The sequence below is a fragment of the Sus scrofa genome, chromosome 5, assembly GCF_000003025.6.
Source record: "Sus scrofa isolate TJ Tabasco breed Duroc chromosome 5, Sscrofa11.1, whole genome shotgun sequence".
NCBI classification, from domain to species: domain Eukaryota; kingdom Metazoa; phylum Chordata; class Mammalia; order Artiodactyla; family Suidae; genus Sus; species Sus scrofa.
Window position 1 is genome coordinate 35,825,229 of NC_010447.5, and position 22,338 is coordinate 35,847,566.

At 39.9% G+C, this 22,338-nt stretch overlaps 1 protein-coding gene and 1 pseudogene across 2 annotated transcripts in view; one reads left to right on the forward strand and one right to left on the reverse strand.

The window, feature by feature from the left end:
• Positions 2,157–22,338, forward strand: part of TBC1D15 (TBC1 domain family member 15) — a 79,737-nt gene continuing 59,555 nt past the window's right edge. For both annotated transcript variants that reach the window (XM_003355517.4, XM_001925336.6), the window contains exon 1: positions 2,157–2,287. In XM_003355517.4, coding sequence (XP_003355565.1) covers positions 2,258–2,287 — 30 coding nt within the window. In that variant the 5' untranslated portion in view covers positions 2,157–2,257. The remainder of the gene's footprint in view (positions 2,288–22,338) is intronic.
• Positions 7,547–8,047, reverse strand: LOC102159286 (annotated as a pseudogene).

Here is a 22,338-nt window from a genome sequence, read left to right on the forward strand (position 1 = left end):
GAACTCCTGCAATCTCTTGGTTGTCAGCTATGTTTTCTTCATGGCACTGCCTTGCACAGTTACGCATTAAAAGTTTTTAGTCTGACTTTTATAAGAGTTTAGGCAAGGTAAGTATCAATGAGTGGTGGCAAAATTGGGAGAATCTTAATAAATGATGTGTGACATGGGATAAGCCCTGAAACACTGAGAGGTCAGTCAGAAACTGAAGTGAGAGAGAATCAAACTGAACAGGTAATTAAATGCTGTAGTTTAACGAGAGAAGTGATCACTTTCAGATGACTGTACAGGTAGCACAGCTGACTAAGGCACATATCTCTAATGAGGTCTCTATTCAGCCATAAAGCAGCTTATGACTGTAGCATATCCCTAAAAGAATTTTTCTGTCACCGAAGCCCCACCTAGATCCAAAGTTTCTTTAAAGGACTTCTTATGATTCTTTTCCACCTTATGACTTTTTTTTTTTTTTTTTTTTTCTTTTCAGAGCCACACCTGTGGCGTATGGAAGTTCCCAGACTAGGGGTCAAATGGGAGCTGCAGCTGCAGGCCTATACCACAGACACCACAGACACAGACACAGCAGCGCAGGATCCCAGCTACATCTGCGACCTATGCCGCAGCTTGTGGCAATTTTTTCTCTAACCACACCCTATTACTCTGAGCTGGTGGGAAATTTAATCTGGGTCATTATTAGGGCTCTACACACCACGCCTAGAATTGCGTGAAGGTTCTAGGGGATCTTACCTAGTCCTGTGTATGCAGGGAAGGCCCTCAAGTCTTCACTCAATGTTAGTTACTGCTAATATACTAATTTCCCCAGCTCATTTATCCTTTGCAGGTGAGCTGCTTTACCAGTTGAATACCAAGCTTGGGCATGGGGGCTTGGCTGTCGTTAGAATCTCTGATGCAGCCTCCCTAATAGGACTACACATCCATTTCCATCAAAGATCTTGCCACCTCCTTCTCCCATCAGGTTCCCAAGATTCACAGAACCAGCAAACCTCCTCTTCTGCTATTTCCTTAGGTTGCCACTTAACGAACCTCAAAAGCCTCTATACTCATGCCGCCCTGTGAAAAGAGAAGTACCTCAAAGGACACGGTGTTTTGCTACAAAGGGACCTTTTATTACTCCCTGAGGCAAAGGAAGCCCCAGAGCTTCTGTCAGAGCCATCATGGGTAGTATCCAATAATTTCCTGACATTCTTTTACTGCCCTGAGAACAAAAATAAATTATCTTACTATCTCAACAAATCAATTTACCACATATACATCGTCCCAAGAAATCTTTACAACCACTCCATGGGTAATTCTCGCTCTAATTCCTGAAGCTTGGATGAATTTATAAACTTGTTGCAAGTCACACAGCTATTAAGCAATCGTGTAGGAGCCATGAGCTATATGTGTTGGACTCTGGGACAACGAGGGCATGGTATTATCGCAGTTCCTATCAAAATACCTTGCCCATGGTTGTGCGTGAGTGGCAGTTATCAGACTCAACTTCAGAAACTTCACACAGAGGCGAAAAATTCCTGCGTGTGTGCGTCGGAGACCTGGCTGGGGTCCCTTTAATCTCCACCACAGCCCTATCTCAAGTTTACAGATGAGCTGCCAGAGACTGAAGGTAGAAGTGAAAAGCCAGGAGTTCCCGTCGTGGCTCAGCGATTAACGAATCCGACTAGGAACCATGAGGTTTCCGGTTCAATTCCTGGCCTTGCTCAGTGGGTTAAGGATCCTGCACTGCTGTGAGCTGTGGTGTAGGTTGCAGACGCGGCTCGGATCCCGCATTGCTGTGGTTCTGGCGTAGGCCGGTCCAATTCGACCCCTAGCCTGGGAACCTCCATATGCCACGGGAGCAGCCCTAGAAAAGGCAAAAAAAAAAAAAAAAAAAGACAGAAGTGAAAAGTGTCCACAAAGACCAAATTTCCTGAATCCGAATAGTCTGTACTTTCTTCATACCAACGGCTCAGAGCCTTGCCCCCAAGCAAACCCCAAAGCAAAAATACTTCAACTTACGTTCCCCGCTCGGAAAATAAATTGGCACATGCGCAGTATACACCAGAGACTCCACCCGAAGCCTCCGAGCCCTACTCTGTACGCTCGCCTCGGGTCTCTCCTCCCACCCCGCCCCTTCACTCACCGCAGTTCCCGCCACTCCCCGCCCCTTTCCCGCCCGGATATCAGCCTAGTTTTGCCGGATGTTGTTGTGAGTCTGAGAGACACGTGAGGCGCTGCTACGTCATCACAGACACGCGCAGGAAACATGGCGGCGGCGGGTGTTGTGAGCGGGAAGGTAAGTAACGGCCCCGGGGAACAGTCGTGTTTTTCTCCCGGATGGGGCCGTATTGCTGCTTGGAGGCTGGCGGGGAGGGTCGCGAGGGCTTCTCTGTATCAGATCAGACTGTGGAGGATGTAGAAGAGGGCTAGGTGGTGTCAGATGTTTTCTCCAGAGTACTCGCTCAGCCCGGGAATTAGAGACCCAGCTCCTGCTCCAAGGCCAGCTAGGCCTTGGCGCTGTTCATGTCTGTTCTGCCCAAGGATGAGGGGGCTTTTATTTGTAGTACTTTTCCTAAGGGACGGGTGGTTGTCCTCTTACTTTTTCGTTTTTTTCGACTGTCTCGGTTTTTTCCTGATTGGTTCCTTATGTGTCTACTCCAGCGTTTTTTCTCTCTTCCTTTGAGGCTTTACTCAGACTTGCCTCTGTCTTCCTCTGCCTTACTCTGGTGAAGGCATCTTTGTCCCCTTCAGGAAGAGCTGAAAATAGGTGCTTTGCAGCTGTGCACTTAGGAGACTGTATTGGATCCATTTTACCGGATTGCGGAGTTGGTTGGTCGTTGTGAGCAGCAGCACACATTTCCACGTTCAGGGAGCTGTAGATTTACACCATCCCACGCTTGTCTTTGGAAGGCATTAGTTAAGATATTTCTTTCCTAGATATCTCTGTGATGCTTCCGTGGGAGGATTTGTGGTGCGGTTTTATGGAGGTGGTCTTTGACCTCCAGGTAGTTTGTTTGGAATTAGGATTAGGTGCGGAGGATATTTTATCGCACAGTGCCTGTCATGTTCCGAGGGCACATCTTAATTCCTGCTAGTTAGCACTATCAGGGCATGCCACTGACAGCATTTCCCATTGCGGGAGTAATTTGTAAACAGTTGAATCGGGTAATGACTCATCTAACACTAATAGCTTCCTCTGTTCCTTGAGTTGCACTCATTTTCTTTATTTTTGCCCTCTCCTCATCCCATTTTGAATTATTTGACAGCATGTGTAGTTTAGTGTCTGGACTGCTAGACTAGGCGGCAGAATAACACATCACAGTTACTCTTAAGTGTGACCTTGGGAAATTGAGCAAGCATGACTTCTCTGTCCTTCATATTCTTTGTCTCCAGAATGGATGTCATGCCAGTCATTATTTCTTGTATTGGAGTTGTTAGGATTATATGAAATAATAAAAGCATTAACATGAAGATTACATATTTCTACATACTGAGTGTTTTAAATGATGGGCTGGTCATCGTTTTGAGATCTTTGGTTGTCTTGTCAGTTTTACTCTTCAGGATGGATGCTGATCTTCTTGGCTCACTGCATATTTCGAGGTTATACTGTTTGATTTTCTGTCTGGACTGAGCCAATCTAGGACTTTCCAAGGAGGGATCCTTTCTGTTTGAACTACACTTCTCTTTTTCAGGTGTGGATTGATTTTTTTTTTTTTTTTTTTTTTTGGTCCCACCCACAGCATGTGGAAGTTCCTGGGCCAGGGATCATACCCGAGTTGCTGCTTCAGTGACAGTGCAGGATCCTTAACCTGCTGCATGGTGTGAATTGATTTTGATAGGTCTCTTGAGATGATGAAGTAGAATTGTGAAATATAAGACTTTTTTCACCCTTTGCTTCCATCCACTGCCTTTCATGATCTGACTTCTTAGTCTTTTATTTCTTAACTCTACTTCATCACCTCATCTATTCTCATTGCAAATTTACACCCATTCCCATCACTCCACCTAAACTATTTTTCTATTACCCAAAGCTGCTCCTCTTCCAAGTAGTTCTATGATAACCAGCGAAACCAACTTATTCTTCCCTCAGCAAGTTCAGATCTAGTTTAATGGCATCATCATTCACCTGGTTTCATGTAAAACAAACTTGAAGACGTACATTTCTATAACAATATCTAATCAATACCAAGTCCTGCCCGTTTTCCCTTAAAGAGGTTTCTTAAATTTGCTGCATCCTCTTCATTCTCAGTGCTTAGATCATGCAGGCAGACATTTAGTCTTGAGTCCTTGGCTGATTTTTCTCCTTGTCTATAGTCTCTTTGTCCACAGTCCCCTCTCTACACAACCACTGGAATTATTTTCTATTCACAAGTCTGATTGTCTCTTGCTTAAAAAAACAAAGCTTGGTTTTGTTATGTCACTATTAAAATAATACTTAAGGCAATAGTTAACACAGCATGAAAAGCCATGTTGCCTTTCTGGCTTTATCTTATGCTTCCCTATTTCCCAGTCTGGTTTTTTTTTTGGGAAAAGGGAATAGCAAAGAACACACACGTATTTATGAGAGGGAATGTGTATGTGTTTCTTTGTATTTATTTATCTCCCCTATTCCATTCCAAAGGTTCAGCTAAGACCTAGTGTAACTTAGCAACCTAGGGCGGTGAACGTTCACCAAGGCTCCCAAGAATCATATGTGGTACTTTAAAATATATATAGCCATATACAGTTCTGCTCTGTTGAATTAGAACCTCTTGCTGTTGAGATCTAAGATGTAGAGTAACTCTTCTACTAAGTCTACTTTGCTTGCTTCGAACTTTTAGTGTAGGAAGTGATGCAGGGAGGACGTTAATCTCTGTGCAGTGCAGAAGCAGTGCCAATGCCAGATCCTTAACCCACAGGAGAACTTCCTAGAACCATATGTTTTAATAGTCAACCAAATGAGGGGAATGAGTGACATTCTTACGTGATTTTTTTTTTCTTGGCTGTAATCTTTTTTCCCCCAGTTTTATTGAGAAATGATTGACATACATCACTGTGTAAGTTTAAGGTGTACAGCGTGATGGTTTGATTTATATATATTGTGAAATGATTACCACAATAGATTCAGTTAACATCAGTCTTCTTGTCATAGATCCTCTTGTGAATATTGAGGTGAGATATAGCGACACTGCCTGTAAAGGCTATCCTGCTTTAGGATAATTAATGGAATGATTAATCACAGAGAAGGCAGAAGAAAAGGGATAGTCTGAAATAGGTTTCACCCTTACACCCAGTATCTCTGATGGTTGCAGCGTACTTTTATTCATTTATTCAACAAATATTTATTAAGCACCTGCTTTCTTCCAGGTACTGTTTTAGGCATTGGGGATGCATCATATAGCCCCTTACCTTGGAAATTACAGACTTTAGTTCTTCAGAAGGAACACACTCACTAAAACCTACTCCTTTACCTTGTTGAAATAAGAAAGTTTCAAGTCCTTGCAGTGGTGCGATTTTTATTTACTTATTTTTTTTACTTTATTTATTTTTAATTTTTAATTTCTGGTGCTATTTTTATTTATTTCTTTTTCTGGAATTTAAGTATTTTATTGTACTTGGCATTTCTACACATAATGATGTGGATTCAGAGACTGAAAGCATTAAAGGTATATAATTAAAATTCATGGGCTTAGACATAAACATAATTTTTAATATTTAGACTTGTCTAACAGATATTCCAGAAAAATAAATTGGAATATAAATACAATGTAAAATCTCCTTTGGATTTCTCCTCTGCCTAAGCAGCATTATATAACATAGACAGTTAATTCCAAAACACTTGTATGTACTTGATAGCCTCAGGAAGATATAATGAAAAAAATCTAAATAAATGAGGCTAAGAGAACTATGGTACTATGCATAAGGAACAAAAACTTATGAATTTCTCTATTCCTAAGGATTTCTAAAACCTACCTTCCCAATTTCAAGGGCAAATTTACTCAAGAGAAAGATAAACATGTCAGCTACACAACATTCATAGCTTTATTGATAGGGTATAGCCATTATGCCAGAATCCAGCCATCGATATATGTCATTTCCCATCTAAAATTATATTTATTTATTTATTTATTTTTGTCTTTTTGCCATGTCTTGGGCTGCTCCCCAGGCATATGGAGATTCCCAGGCTAGGGGTCGAATCGGAGCTGTAGCCGCCGGCCTACGCCACAGCCACAGCAACGCGGGATGCGAGCCGTGTCTGCAACCTACACCATAGGTCACGGCAACACTGGGGATCCTTAACCCGCTGAGCAAGGCCAGGGATCAAACAGGCAACCTCATGGTTCCTAGTCAAATTCATTAACCACTGAGCCACGATGGGAACTCCTAAAATTATATTTAACTTTAAATGGAATTTAGTGGCAAAGTGCCAAGAATTCAAGAATAACCTTAAAGTCTTAATTTTATATTTCAAATATATTAATTTTATACTTTAAATATATAAAAAAATAATTCCCTAAATAAAAGCATAACAAAATAACTACACAGAAAAATGAACATTAAAGTCGCCTCACTCTTTATTATGTAGTGAAAAACAAATGTATTTATAACTTCAGCATAGTCCATAAAATCGTTATTCATCAAAAATAGACAGATATTTACAAAGAACATTTAACTTAGATGTTGTAGTTTCTCATAAAATGGCACTTGAAAGATAGACCTATATAAGGAAATAAGAGTCTTGCCAAGAGAGATGGTAAACTGTACATATAAAATATACCACTATGTTGGGAGTTCCAGTCATGGCTCATTGGAAAAGAATCAGACTAGGAACCATGAGGTTGCAAGTTCAATCCCTGCCCTTGCTCCAGTGGGCTAAGGGTCTGGCATTGCCGTGAGCTATGGTGTAGGTCGCAGATGTAGCTCGGATCTGGCATTGCTGTGGCTGTGGTGTAGGCTGGCAGCTGTAGCTTGGATTAGAACCTCTATATGATGTGGGTATGGCCCTAAAAAGCAAAAAAAAAAAAAAAAAAAAAAAAAAATGTATATATATATATATATGTGTGTGTGTGTGTGTGTATATATGTGTATATATATGTGTATATATATATGTGTATGTATATATATATGTGTGTGTGTGTGTGTTTATATATGTATGTGTATACCACTATGTTAAAAACTTCATATTGTTCTTTAGGGTAGTCGATAAAGATAATCTTTTTTGGGGAGAGGTATTTAGTGTATTCATTCATTCATTCATTCATTCATTCATGCCACCCTGCAGTCTATGGAGTTCCCTGGCCAGGGATCAGATCTGAGCTGTAGTTGGGACGCACACTGCCGCCATGGCAACACCTGGACCCTTAACCCACTGTGCTTGGCCAGGGATCTAACCTGTGTCCTGGCACTGCAGAGTTGCTGCAGATCCTGTTGAGCCACAGGATTACAAATTTAAAATGCAAATTTTATATATGAATTCAGTATCTTTAAACCTTACATTGCCACTTAATCATCATCTGTTTTGTGGAAAACAATGAAAATGATGTACTTTTTGAATGTGTACATCAAAACCAAGAGGTTAATTTTTACTTTATCCTGTGTTGGCAACTTTGTATGCATTTTTAGGTTTTGGCTCCCAGAGGGCATTTTTTTACAAATCTTGAAGCCACACTTCTGTGCAGTTTGCCAGCCTTTTTCTTTTCTGTTATTTTCTCGACTCTGTTCATGTATACTCTCATCCTTCCAATTCCTGTTTACTGGATGTTCCTTATGATTAACTCCCTGAATTGCCACATAAACCCAAAACATTGAATTTAATAATGTATAAGCAGAAACTAATTACACTTTCCCTTATTCAAGAGGGCCCCACTTCTTCAACAACTCATTTCTAGAAACAGACATTATGGTCTTCAGCATCTTATCCACAACCCCAGTGGAATTCTCAGATGTTGATAAGTACTGGATAGTCTTCATTGATTTCTTCACCTGCCGTTATGACCAACTCCCAGGCCTTCCACTCCTGCCTCCAGGAAAATGGTGCTGTTAGTGAATATAGACTTGTAGATGGGCTAATCCTCATGAGAACAGGGCCTGAAATGTTTCTTCTGTATCTGGCATAGAGTCTGGCACATAGTAGGTCTTCAACAAAGAGGAAAGAGCAAGAAAGTATAAAAGGAGTTCCTGTAATGGCTCATCAGGTTAAGAACCTGATTAGTGTCCGTGAGAATACGAGTTTGATCTCTGGCCTCACTCAGTGGGTCAACGATCCGGCATTGCCACAAGGTGTGGCATAGGTCGAGGATGTGGCTTGGATCTGGTGTTGCTGTAGCTGTATTGTAGGCAGGTACCTGCAGCCCAGATTCAATCCCTAGCCTGGAAACCTCCATATGCTGTGGCTACAGCCCTAAAAAAACAGGAAAAAAAAAAAAAAAAAAAAAAGAAAGAAAGAAAAAAAATGGGGGGAGGTCTAGAGTGAGGAAGATGAGTTCTCTAATTGTGATGTTTTGGAGTTAAAAAGTCCTATTTTAGTATACTTGTATTTTATTGTAGTTACGTGTTTTTATTGTGATTGTGTTAGAATTTGGTTCTATTGAAAATAACTTGAAATAACTGGGGAATCCCTTGTTATTTTTTCTTTGAGGTTTTGTTTTGTGTTTTTTTGGATGGCCATGCCCATGGCATGTGAAAGATCCTGGGCCAGGGCTTGAATCTGTGTCACAGCAGTGACATGAGCTGCTACAATGATAACGTTGGATCCTTTACGCACTGAGCTGTAAGGGAACTCCTTTGAGTTTTTTCGAAGGCATTCTTAGTAAGAATTTATTTTGTAGCTTGAATTTGGCCCTTTCCAGTTTCCTTTAGATATGCTTATGGTTTCATGAAACCCTGTGCTTGAGGAAGATTAATATTCTTAGTGTGTAATAGTTTCTCCTGGAGAGTTTTCTCCCTCTGTCCCTCTGCCATGCCCATGGCTGTGGAAGTTCCTAGGTCAGGGATCAGTCTCGAGCCACAGCAATAACAAGGATGGGTTCTTAACCTGCTGAGCCACCTGGAAATTCCTGGAGAGTTTACTTAAACTAGATCTTATAACATGGTAGTAATCTTCCCCATGCCTCCCCCCGTGTAAGATACAGTGTATTGTCTTCTGTATTTTTCTGGCACTCTAACAAACATTTGAGTACTTGCTTTGTACTGAGTTCTTCTGAGTTCGTTCTTTCTTTCTTTCTTTCTTTCTTTCTTTCTTTCTTTCTTTCTTTCTTTCTTTCTTTCCTTCCTTCCTTCCTTCCTTCCTTCCTTCCTTCCTTCCTTCCTTCCTTCCTTCCTTCCTTCCTTTCTTCTCTCTCTCTCTTTCTCTCTTTTCTCTTTCTTTCTCTCTTTCTTTTCTTTCTTTCTTTCAACAGCCGCACCTGTGACATATGGAGATTCCCAGGCTAGGGGTTGTGGTTGAATGTGGCAATGCTGGATCCTTTAACTTACTTGAGTGAGGCCAGGGATTGAACTAGAATCCTCATGGATACTAGTTGGGTTCTTAACCCCCTGAGCTGCAATGGGAACTCTGAGTTCTTTACTCCTTTTAGGGCTGCACCCGTGGCATATGGAAGTTTCCAGGCTAGGGGTCTAATCAGAGCTGCAGCTGCCAGCCTACACCACAGCAATAGCAATGTGGGATCCGAGCCGCATCTGCAACCTCCACTGCAGCTCACGGCAATGCTGGATCCCTGGCCCACTGAGGGAGGCCAGGGATCGAACCCGCATCCTCGTGGATCCTACTTGGGTTCATTAACCGCTGAGCTACAGTGGGAACTCCTGAGTTCTTTTATTCTTGACCTAGCACAGTAGTTTGCAATTTTAACCAGTCATTTCAATTTGTGATTTAATAAAAACATGACTTTTGGGGGGAGATTTCAAATATTAAGTGTTTGCTTTGATGGGAAATAGCTTCTGAGACTAAATGAAAAATTGTAAACCAGCCTTTTAATTTTCACTTCTTGGTGGAGGGAAATCCGTATAAAATCCATTTACTGTTTCTTGTGTAATCTACAGTGTGTCTGTAGTTGATGTAGAAGAAGTCATTCATTTAATCCTTGTTGTACCTCCCCATACTGCCCTCTTGCCTGACATTGTTTTATATATGAATGCCTTTAAGAAGAAATAATAGTTCTGCTGCCTGGCCTTTATTGAGAATTGTACCATTCTCAGTATCTCAGAATTTCTGTGGTTTATTACCCTTAAAACCACCTATGTTCTACATTTCTTTGAATTCCTTAGTCTTTACTGATTAACTTGTCCCAAATAAAACTTATTGTTTACTCTCTTCCTTCTGTATTCTCTCTCTTAGTAAAATAACCTCATACACTCAGTTTTGTCCTACTCTCTGCACCTCCCATGCACATCCAATTAGTCATGGAGTCCTATCATTTTGACCTTTTAAATATCTTTCTAAGCCATCTGCCTTTCTTCATCTCACTGCCACTGCCTTGGTTCAAGCCACCATGAATCTTTTCCCTGGATTATTGCTGCTCTTCATTCTTGGCTCTGCAGCCAGGGTGTTGGCTTAGAATAGGCAAGACTGACATGGCATTCCCTTGCAAGAAATTTCTAATGGCTTTCCAGTGGCAAGAATTGTCTTCAGGGTAAATTCCAAATTCCCAAATTCCTGAGCATGGCTTAAAAACCCTTTATGGGAGTTCCTTTCATGGCTCAACGAACCTGACTAGGAAGCATGAGGATGTGGGTTTGATTCCTGGCCTTGCTCAGTGGGTTAAGGACCCGGAGTTGCCATGAGCTGTGGTGTAGGTTGCAGACGTGGCTCTGATCCTGAGTTGCTGTGGCTGTTGTGTAGGCCGGCAGCTACAGCTCCAATTCGACCTCTAACCTGGGAACTTCCATATGCTGATAATACTTATAGACCTATTGAACCTGCATCCTCATGGATACTAGTTGGGTTTGTAACCTGCTGAGCCACAGTGGGAGCTCTGATAGACGTTTGGGTTTTTTCCACCATTCGCCTTTACAAATATAGATGCTCTGAACATTGATGAACAATTTTTTGTATGAATGTATGTTTTCTTTTTTCTTGTGCAAATACCTAGCAGTATAATGGTATTTACCTGGATCATAATGTTAGGTGCATGGTTTTTTAGCATTTTTAAGAAACTGCCAGGAGTTCCCATCGTGGCTCAGCGGTTAATGAATCTGACTAGGAACCGTGAGGTTGCAGTTTCGATCCCTGGCATTGCTCAGTGGGTTAAGGGCTCAGCAGGTTAAGGATCCGGCATTGCCATAAGCTATGGTGTAGGTCTTAGACGTGGCTCGGATCTGGCATTGCTGTGGCTCTGGCCTAGGCCTGTGGCTACAGCTCTGATTAGACCCCTAGCCTGGGAACCTCCATGTGCCGCAGGTGCGGCCATAGAAAAGGCAAAAAAAAAAGAAAAAAAACTGCCAAACTATTTTCCAAAGTAGGCATACTATTTTACATTCCCATTGGTGGTATATTAAAGTTCCAGTTGCTCCACATCTTTATCAGCATTTGGCGTGTTAGTCGTTTTAATTATAGCCATTTTAATAGATGTGTAGTATTTCGTTAAGGTTTCAGTTTGCAGTTCCCTAGTGACTTTTAATGTTGAGCATCTTTTTATGTAATTTTATGTCATCCTTATACTTTTTTCCCCCTTTTTATGGCTACACCTGTGGCATATGGAAGTTACCAGGCTAGGGGTGGATTGGAGCTGCATCTGAGGGCGCATACCATAGCAACTCCAGGTCCGAGCCACATCTGTGAACTACACCACATTTCTGCATTCTCTGTTCTGTTCCATTGGTCTTTTTGTCTGTTTTTGTACCAGTACCACACTGTCTTGATTACTGTAGCTTTGTAATATTGCCTGAAGTCTGAGAGAATTATGTGTCCTACTTAGTTTTTGTTCCTCAGGATTGCTTTGGCAATTCTGAGTCTTTTATGTTTACATGTAAATTTATGGATTGTTTGTACCATGAAAAATGTCATGGTAATTTGATAGGGATTGCATTGAATCTGTAGATTGCTTTGGATAGTATGGCCATTTTAATAGTATTAATTCTTCTAATCCAGGAACATGGAATATCTTTCCATTTCTTTGAACCCTCTTTAATTTCCTTGATTAATGTTTATGGTTCTCAGCATATAAGTCTTTCATCTGCTTGGTCAGGTTTATTACTAGGTATTTAATTTTTGGGGGGGAGATTTTAAAAGGTATTGTATTTTTATATCCCTTTCCTAATATTTCATTGTTAGTATACAGAAATGCAACCAATTAGTGAATGTTAAACTTGTATCCTGCTACTGTATTGAATTCATTGATGAGTTAGTGTAGCTTTTGTGTGGCATCCTTAGGGTTTTCTATATATGGTATCATGTCTGCATAGACTGGCAGTTTCACTTCTTCTCTTTCAATTTGGACACCCTTTATTTTGGTTGTCTGATTGCTATGTTTGTCCAGTCTACCCCTCTACCTCTTGCCTTCCCCAACAATGGCGCCTTGCTTCTCTTGCGGACCCAGACCTCCTCCTAAGTTCCCTCGCCTGTGGTGCTCTGCTCCCTTGATCCCTCAGGCTGTCTCCACACCACCAACCCTAGTCCTCTCCCTGGAATTGACCTCTGGAGCCTGAGTCTCAGCACCCAGCCCCCTTCCGAGTGTCCCAGACTGTGGTGTGCTGGTAGGTGGTACCATTGGTCTCTGAGGCTCTCTCTCTGCTTTGCCCTCCTCAGTCCAGCTGCTGCACTTTTCTCTGAGGTTTTGAGGTCCCTCCGTTTCTGCTGATTGCCTTGTCAGTTAGGTGGCTTCCTTTCTTCTTTCACAGCCCCCTCTCAGGATGCTAGTCCTATCCTGATGCCTTTCTCTTGCTCTCTTTTTCCTTTTGTTTATCCAGTTATGTGGAGGGTTTCTTTTTAGAGATTTAGAGATTTAAGGTCTTTTGCCAGCATTCATTAGATAATTCTGTGTGAATCATTATACATATAGTTTTTTTTTTTTTTTGGTCTTTTTAGGGCCGTACCCACAGCATATGGAGGTTCCCAGGCTAGAGGTCCAATCATAGCTGTAGCCTCCAGCCTACACCACAGCTACAGCAATGTGGGATCCAAGCCCTGTCTGTGACCTACACTGCAGCTCACGGTAATGCTGGATACTTAACACACTAAGCAGGGCCAGGGATCAAACCTATGTCCTCATGAATACTAATTAGATTTGTTTTCACGGAGCCATGACAGGAACTCTTAGATGGTTTTTTTGATGTATTTGTGGGAGAAGGTGAGCGCCACATCTTACTCCTCTGCCAGCTGGCTCCTGCCCAACCATGTATTTCTATATTTGTTTCTAAACCCTTTATTCTGGGCTGTCAATCTATTTGTTTTTCTTTACATCAGTATCACATTTTCTTTTTCTTTTTTGTCTTTTTAGGGCTGCACCCACGGCATATGGAAGTTCCCAGGCTAGGGGTCCAGATCAAAGCTGTAGCTTCTCGCCTATACCACAGCAAGACCAGATCGCAGGCTAGGGGTCCAGATCAAAGCTGTAGCTGCTCGCCTATACCACAGCAAGACCAGATCGCAGGCTAGGGGTCCAGATCAAAGCTGTAGCTGCTTGCCTATACCACAGCAAGACCAGATCGGAGCTGCTTCTGAGACCTAAACCATAGCTCATGGCAGTGCCGGATCTTTAACCCACTGAGTGAAGCCAGGGATTGAACTTGCATTGTCATGGTCATGGATACTAGTCGGGTTTGTTACCGCTCAGCCATGATGGGAACGCCCACATTTTCTTGATTAATGTGGATTTATACTCAATTTTATAGTCAGATATGTTAGTGCTCTATTGTTACTCTTTTAAAGGATGATTTGGAGGTCATTCGAATTTCCAAACACATTTTGGAATCAGCTTGTTAATATCTCCAAAAGAGGCTGCTGGGATTTTGATGGGATTGCAGTTAGTCTAGAGATCATTTTGGGGAAAGTGGACATCCCAACAGTATTGATTTTTTGGATCCATCAGTGTGGTGTATATCTAATTTAGGTCTTCTTTCATCTCTCTCAGAAATGTTTTATAATTTTCAATTTAGAAGCCTTCTTTATTTTCTGCCAGATTTATACCTGAGTATTTGATAGTTGTTTCTTGTAAATGTTATATTTTAATTTCCTTTAGATTAAAAGGAAATTAATGTTTATTGACATGTGGAGAAGTATAGTTGATTTTTGTATATCAAATCTTGAGTCCTGATCCTCGCTAGATAAATTCACTTAATATTAGTAGATTTTATGTAGATTCCATTGGATTTTCTACATAGATGCTCATGTTATCTGCAAAAAAAGTTTTACTTCTTTTTTAATCTAGGTGCCATTTATTTTTTCTTTATTGTAGTGTCTAAAACCTCAAGTACAGGGTTGAATAGAAGTGGTAAGAGGAACAGCCTTAGCATATTCCTGATCTTAGGAGAAATCATTCAGGCTTTTAAGTATATGATGTCAGCTGTACTATTTCATAGTTAGCCTTTATCAGACTGAGGAAGTTTCCCTTCTATTCCTGATTTGCTGAGTGTGTCAGAAATTGATGTTGGATTTTGTTGAATGCTTTTTCTGCATCCTCTGAGATGATTATATGGTTTTTCTTTTTAAAGATGATGAAATGGTTTTTCTTTTTTAAGTTTTTCACCGTGGTAAATTACAGTGATTGATTTTAAAATATTAAATCAACCCCCACTTGATCATGAAGTATTTTCTTTTTTCCATATTGTTGGGTTCAATTTTTGTTTAAAAATTTTGTACCTAAGTTCATGAGAGATATTGGTCTATAGTTTTATTTTCTTGTTTTTGTCTGATTTTTAGTGTCATGGTAATGCTGGCTTCATAGAATCAATTGGGGATTATTCCTTCAGTTTTCTGAAAGAGTTTAATATTTGGCAAAACTCACTAGTAAAATCATGTGGGTCTGAAATTTTCTTTGTGGGAAGGTTAACTGCAAATTCACTTTCCTTAATTTATATTGGGCTATCAGGTTAACTTTTTCATCTTGCGAATTTTGGTAGCTGTGTCTCTTGAGGAATTTATTTGTTTTGTCTAAGTTGTCAAATTTATTAGTCTAAATTTGTTCATATATCCTTAGTATCTTATTTATTTGTGAAGAGCTGTAGTGATGTTAAAGTTCTAATTCCAAATATTGATAATATTGATAATGTGTATCTCTTGTTTTTTCCTCAACTGTCTGGTTTAGAGTTTTACCAGTTTTATTCTTCTCAAAGAACTAGCTTTTAGTTTCATTGATCTCCTCCACCCCACCCATTTTCACCCTATTTTTATTGATTTTTGACTTTGATTTTTATTTCTTTTTGCTCACTTTGGGTATAATTTGCATTTCCTTTTTCTAGTTTCTTAAGGTAGAGGCCTTATTTGAGGTCCTTTTTCTTTTCTAGTAAAGACATGTAATGCTGTATGTTTCTGACTAGGCACTATTTTAGTGGCACTGCACAGATTTTTTTTTAATATGATGTGTTTGCATTTTCATTCAGTTTAAATACTTTCTCTAATTTCCCTTTGATTTTTTTTCTTGATCCTTGGGTTATTTAAAAGTATGTTATTGGAGTTCCCTGGTGGCCTAGTAGGTTAAGGATCTGGCATTGTCACTGCTGTGGCTCAGGTCACTGTTGTGGTTCAGGTTCAATCCCTGGCCCGGGAATTTGGTGCAGCCAAAAAAAAAAAAGAAAAAGTATGTTATTAATTTCCAGGTATATGGGAGTGTTCTGAAGGTATTTCTATTACTGATTTATAATTTAATTCCATTGTGGTCACAGAACTTAGTTCAGTTCTTTTAAGTTTACTCAGATTTGTTTTATGGCCCAGATTTTGATTTGTCTTGGTAAATGGTACATTTGGAAGAATGTCTATTCTGCTCTTGTTGAGTGGGGTACTTTATAAGTGTAAATTGGATGAAGTTGGTAGTGTTATGAAGTCTTTTATATTACGGATTTTCTGTTACTGTTTAATCGGTTATTAAGAGAGGGGTTTGCAATCTCTGATTCTAATTGTGGATTTGCCTATTCTTGCGGTTCTGTCACCTTTATGTTTCTTTTTTTTTGGTCTTTTAGGGCCGCACTTGCAGCATATGGAGGTTCCCAGGCTAGGGGCCTACTCAGAGCCATAGCCAGACCCACAGCAACACCAGATCCGAGCCACGTCTGCCACCTACACCACAGCTCACTGCAATGCCAGAACCTTAACCCACTGAATGAGGCCAGGGATCGAACTGGCAGCCTCATGGTTCCTAGTCAGATTCGTTTCCGCTGCAGCACGACGGGAACTCCTTTTTTGGGGTGGGGAGCTGTACCTGTGGCATACAGAAGTTCCTGGGCTAGGGGTCGAATCAGAGCTGCAGCTGCCAGCCTGTACTACAGCCACAGCAATACCGGCCAGATCCAAGTCGCATCTGTGACCCGTGCTTCAGCTTGAGGCAACACTGGATCCTTAACACTCTGAGCCAGGCCGGGGACTGAACCCTTATCCTCCCAGACACTGTGTTGGATTCTTAACCCACTGAACCACAAAACTCCCTGCATCATATTTTTTTGAAGGTCTGTTTTTAGGTGCATTTTTAGGTCATCTGGGAGCACTGACCATTTTATCATTATGAAATTATCTTTCTACCTGGAATTCTTTTCTGGAATTTACCTTTGCTGATATTAATATAGCCATTCTGGCTTCCTTCTGATTAGTGTTAGCATATGTTTTCATGTTTTTATTTTTGACCTGTTGGTATCCTTACATTTAGAATGCTTTTTTGGGGAGTTTCCATCATGGCTCAGAGGTTAATGAACCCAGATAGTATCCATGAGCATGCAGGTTTGATCCCTGGCCTCACTCAGTGGATTAGGGATCTGGTGTTGCCTCGAGCTGTGGTATAGGTCCCAGAGGCAGCTTGGATCCCATATTGCTGTGGCTGTGATGTAGGCTGGCAGCTGTAGCTCTGATTCGACCCCTAGCTTGGGAACCTCCATTTGCTGTGGGTGTGGCCCTAAAAAGACAAGGAAAAAAAAAGAGCTTTTCTATAGGTAGCATAGAGTTTGGACTTACTTTTCTATTTGCTTTTTTTTTTTTTTTTTGCCTTTTTAGGGCTATTCCCATGGCATATGGAGGTTCCCAGGCTAGGAGTCTAATTGGAGCTGTAGCCACTGGCCTACACCAGAGCCACAACAACAAGGGATCCGAGCTGCATCTGCAGCCTACACCACAGCTCACGGCAACGCTGGATCCTTAACCCGCTGAGCAAGGCCAGGGATTGAACCCTCAACCTCATGGTTCCTAGTCAGATTCGTTAACCACTGAGCCACGACAGGAACTCCTGCTTTTTTTCTTTTTTTTAAATTGTCTTTTTGACTTTATTGTTTACTTTATTTAAAAAAATTATTGTAGTTGATTTATGATGTTGGGTTTACTATTCTATTCAATCTGATAATCTGTTTTTAGTTGGAGTCCTTAGATGATTTACATTTAATATGATTATTGATGTGGTTAAGTCATCTTGCTGTTTTATTTGTCCCATTTCTGTTCTGTTTTCTTTTTTTTTGTGTGTGAACAATTTATTTTTTTATATTGCTCAATTAGTTTATTACATTTATAGTTGTACAGTGATCATCACAACCCAATTTTATAGCATTTCCATCCAAAACCCCCAGCGCATCCCCCCATCCCCCAACCTGTCTCCTTCGGAAACCATAAGTTTTTCAAAGTCTGTGAGTCAGTGTCTGTTCTGCAAAGAAGTTCATTGTGTCCTTTTCATATTCCACATGTAAGTGATAGCATTTGATGTTGGTTTCTCCTTGTCCGACTGACTTCACTTAGCATGATAATTTCTAGGTCCATCCATGTAGCTGAAAATGTCGGTATTTCGTTCCTTTTAATGGCTGAGTAATATTCCGTTGTGTATATGTACTGCATCTTCTTGATCCACTCCTCTGAGGATGGACATTTAGGTTGTTTCCATGTCTTGGCTATTGAAAATAGTGCTGCAGTGAACACTGGAGAACACGTGTCTTTTTGAGTCCTGCTTTTCACTGGAGAGATGCCCAGGAGTGGGATTGCTGGATCAAATGGTAGTTCTATTTTCAGTTTTCTGAGGAATCTCCATACTGTTTTCCACAGTGGTTGCACCAATTTACAATCCCACCAACAGTGTAACAGGGTTTCTTTTTCTCCACACCCTCTCCAGCACTTATTGTTTGTAGACTTTTTGATGATGGCCATTCTGGCTGGTGTGTGGTGGTACCTTATAGTGGTTTGGATTTGCATTTCTCTAACGATGAATAATTTTGAACATCTTTTCAAGTGTTTTTTGGCCATCCATATGTCTTCTTTGGAGAATCGTCTGTTTGGATCTTCTGTCCATTTTTGGATGGGGTTGTTTGTTTTTTGGTATTGAGCTGTAGAAGGTGTTTATAAATTTTGGAGATTAATCCCTCGTCAGTCGATTCATTTGTAAAGATTTTCTCTCATTCTGTGGGTTGTCTTTTCATTTTGTTTAGGGTTTCCTTTGCTGTGCAGAAACTTTTAAGTTTAATTAAGCCCCTTTTGTTTATTTTTACTGTCATTACTCTAACTAAGAGGTGGATCTGAGAAGATGTTGCTGTTGTTTATGTTGGAGAGTGTTTGGCCTGTGTTTTCCTCTGAGAGTTTTATAGTATCTGGTCTTATATCTAGGTCTTTAATCCATTTTGAGGTTATTTTTGTGTATGGTGTTAGGGAATGTTCTAATTTCATTCTTTTCCATGTGGCTGTCCAGTTTTCCCAGCACCACTTACTGAAGGGGCTGTCTTTTCTCCATTGTATATTCTTGTCATAGATTAGTTGACTGTTCGTTTTCTTTTTCTGCCTTTTTTATGATTTATCAAGTAATTTCATCATTCCATGTTTAGTCCTTTGATGACTAATTAACTATAACTGTTATTTTAGTAATTGCTTTAGGGCTGATAGTATACATCTTTAACTTACAAAATTTACCTTCAAGAGTTATTGTACTACTTCAAACAAGGTATAAGAACCTGGAACAGTATACTTTCATTTCTCTTTTCCTGCTATTGTGCTATTTTTGTCATTTTACTTTTGCATATGTTACAAATTGCACAAACATGTATACATTTATTTGTCTATTCTTTTTATGCTTTAAACAGAGGGATTTGGTTAATAAGAAAAAAGTATATTTATTCATGTAGTTACTATTTTGGGTGACTTTGATTTCTCTGTGTATCCATATTTCATCATAGTGTAACTTATTCTGCCTGAAAGACTTATTTTAACATTTTTTGGGAGTTCCCGTCGTGGCGCAGTGGTTAACGAATCCGACTAGGAACCATGAGGTTGCGGGTTCGATCCCTGCCCTTGCTCAGTGGGTTAACGATCCGGCGTTGCCGTGAGCTGTGGTGTAGGTTGCAGACGCGGCTTGGATCCCGCGTTGCTGTGGCTCTGGCGTAGGCCGGTGGCTACAGCTCCGATTCAACCCCTAGCCTGGGAACCTCCATATGCCGCAGGAGCGGCCCAAGAAATAGCAACAACAACAACAACAACAACAAAAAAAGACAAAAAAAACCATTTTTTGTAGTGTCAATTTGATGGTGATGAATTTTTTTAGCTTTTATATGTCTGAAAAAGTATTTCACCTTCTTTTTTGAATGGTATTTTCTCTGGCTATAGAATTGTAGTTTAACAGTATATATATATATATATTTTTTTTTTTTTTTTTTTCCAAAACTTTAAAGATGTTGCTCCAGAGAAGGGAGGAAACTTTGGGAGGTTATGGATGTATTTGTGGCTCAATAGTGTATACTTATCCTAGACTTTTTAACAAGTTGTATATATTATATATATATCTTCTATATGTTAATAATCTTAACTGAAGTGATTTTTTAAAAAAAATATTGCTCCATTATTTTCTAGTCTCCAATGTTTCTAAAAAGAAATCTGCTATAATTATTATACTTAATGTTTTGTCCTGACTTATTTTAAAATTTTCTGTGTATTACTGATTTTGTATAATTTGATTACAATGTGCTTTTATATAGTTTTCTTTGTGATTCTTGCTTTTCCTTTTTTCAAGTTTTCCTTTTTTCAAGTTTATTGGTATTTTTATCAGTGGGTTAATGCCTGATTTCATCAAATTTGGAAAAACCTTCTGCAGTTATTTTTTCAAAAAAAATTTTTTTTTCTGTTTCTCCCCTCCATCAATTCTTTCAGATACTTCAGTTATACATATACTAGACCGCTTAAAGTTTCCCTGCAGCTCATTGATAGCTCCGTTAACTTTTTTCTCAGTCTCCCTCCACCCCCCCGCCTTGTGTTTTGTTTTATATAGTTTTTGTTGCTGTTCATTATTTTTCTGCAATATCTAATCTGCCATTATCCAATTCAGTTTGTTTTTGATCTCAGACATTGTAGTTTTCATCTCTAGAAATTCAGTTTGATCTTTATAATATTTTTGATGTCTTCTCTTTGCAAGTTCTAATGTTTCTGTAGTGTCCTGAACATATGGAATTCAGTTATAATAATGTGTTAATATCTTTCTCTACTGCTTTTATTATTTGTGTCATCTTGGGTCATAAATATATAACAGCATGTGAATGTTCCTGGGCCAGGGATCAAACCTAAGCCACAGCAGTGACAACACCAGATCTATGACCCATAACCCACTGAGCCATCAGGGAACTCCTTGGATCATATTTAAATGGTTGATTCTTCCTCCTCATTATCAGTCATATTTTTCTTTTCTTTTCTTTTCTTTTCTTTTTTTTTTTTTTTTTTTGTCTTTTTGCCATTTCTTGGGCGGCTCCCTCGGCATATGGAGGTTCCCAGGCTAGGGATCGAATCAGAGCCATGGCTGCTGGCCTGTGCCAGAGCCACAGCAATGCGGGTTCTGAGCGACGTCTGCAACCTACACCACAGCTCACAGCAACGCTGGATCCTTACCCAATGAGCAAGGCCAGGGAACAAACCCGCAACCTCATGGTTCCCAGGTTGGACTCGTTAACCACTGAGCCACGATGGGAACTCTCAGGAGTATTTTTCTGATTGTTGGCACGTCCGGTAGTTTTTTTTTTTTTAACCAGATGTCACAGACTGAATTTTATCTTTTTGGGTGCTAGATATTTTTGTATTTCTATAAAATGTTCTCAAGCTTTGTCTTAGCAGGCACTTTGGTGGATACAACTTGATAGATTTGGGTCTGGCTTTTAAACTTTGTTAGATGCTTTTAGCACAGCATTTATTTACTTATTTAGGGTTTTATTTTTATTTATATTGAAGTACAGTTGATATACAATGTTGTATTAGTTTTCAGTGTACAGCAAAGTGATTCAGTTATAAACATATATGTACTCTTTTTCATATTATTTTCCATTATGGCTTATTACAAGATATTGTTATAGTTTGCTGTGCTGTAGAGTAAGACCTTGTAGGTATTAGCACAGCATTTAATGTGAGACAGATTTTTGCCCCACTACTGAGGCAAGACTATTTTGAGTATTCTGCTCAGTGCCTTGTGAATTATAGTGTTTTCCCCTGCACTGATGAGAATATCTTTGTGTGAGCTGCAGATTATTTCTTCTAGTAATTTGATGTGGCTTTTCCCCCTCATCCAGCTGATATGCCTGCATTCAGCAGTACTCTGCTGAATACTCAGTGACCTCTGCAGATCTCTTGATTTCTCCCTGTGCACTTCTTTCTTCTATGGTTTTCTATTTTGGCTTTGCCCAGTTTCCGGCTCTCTGTCCTGTTAGGACACCTTCTGTGCTTTCTGTCCCTTTGCCACAGCTGGGAACTTTCTGGAGATGGTAATCTAGGGGAGTTGTCTGACTCACCTCATTTTCTTCTTATTCTGTAGTCACTGTCCTTTAGTACCTTTGTAATACCATTGTTTCATAGATTTGACCTACCCCCCCACCATGGAGGGTAAATCCAGTCTCTTGTTACTCCATTTGGGTTGGAAGTGTAAGCTGTTAGGATTTTTTTTTTTTCTTCCTGTTTGTGGTAGGATTAATACCTATCTCTTTATACATTTTTTTTCCTCCTCAAGCTCAGGCTGTTTTACTTTGTTCTAAATTTGTTTATTATAAACTTTTGAGATGGTCTTTTTTTCTTACATAGTTTTTGTAAATAACCGTTTCTTTCTTGCTGGTCTGTGTCCTCTTCTGTCTTGTACTTTCTGAGAGCCGAGAGAGTTAGCAAGATATTCAAGAATTTTATCAAGTGCCAAGTATTTAGAGAATGCCAGTAGATATTTGGGTTACTGAGGGTAATCCACACATCCGTGGAGCGGCATTATACCAGTTTGTAATTTATATTAAGGTATCTTTTTCCTT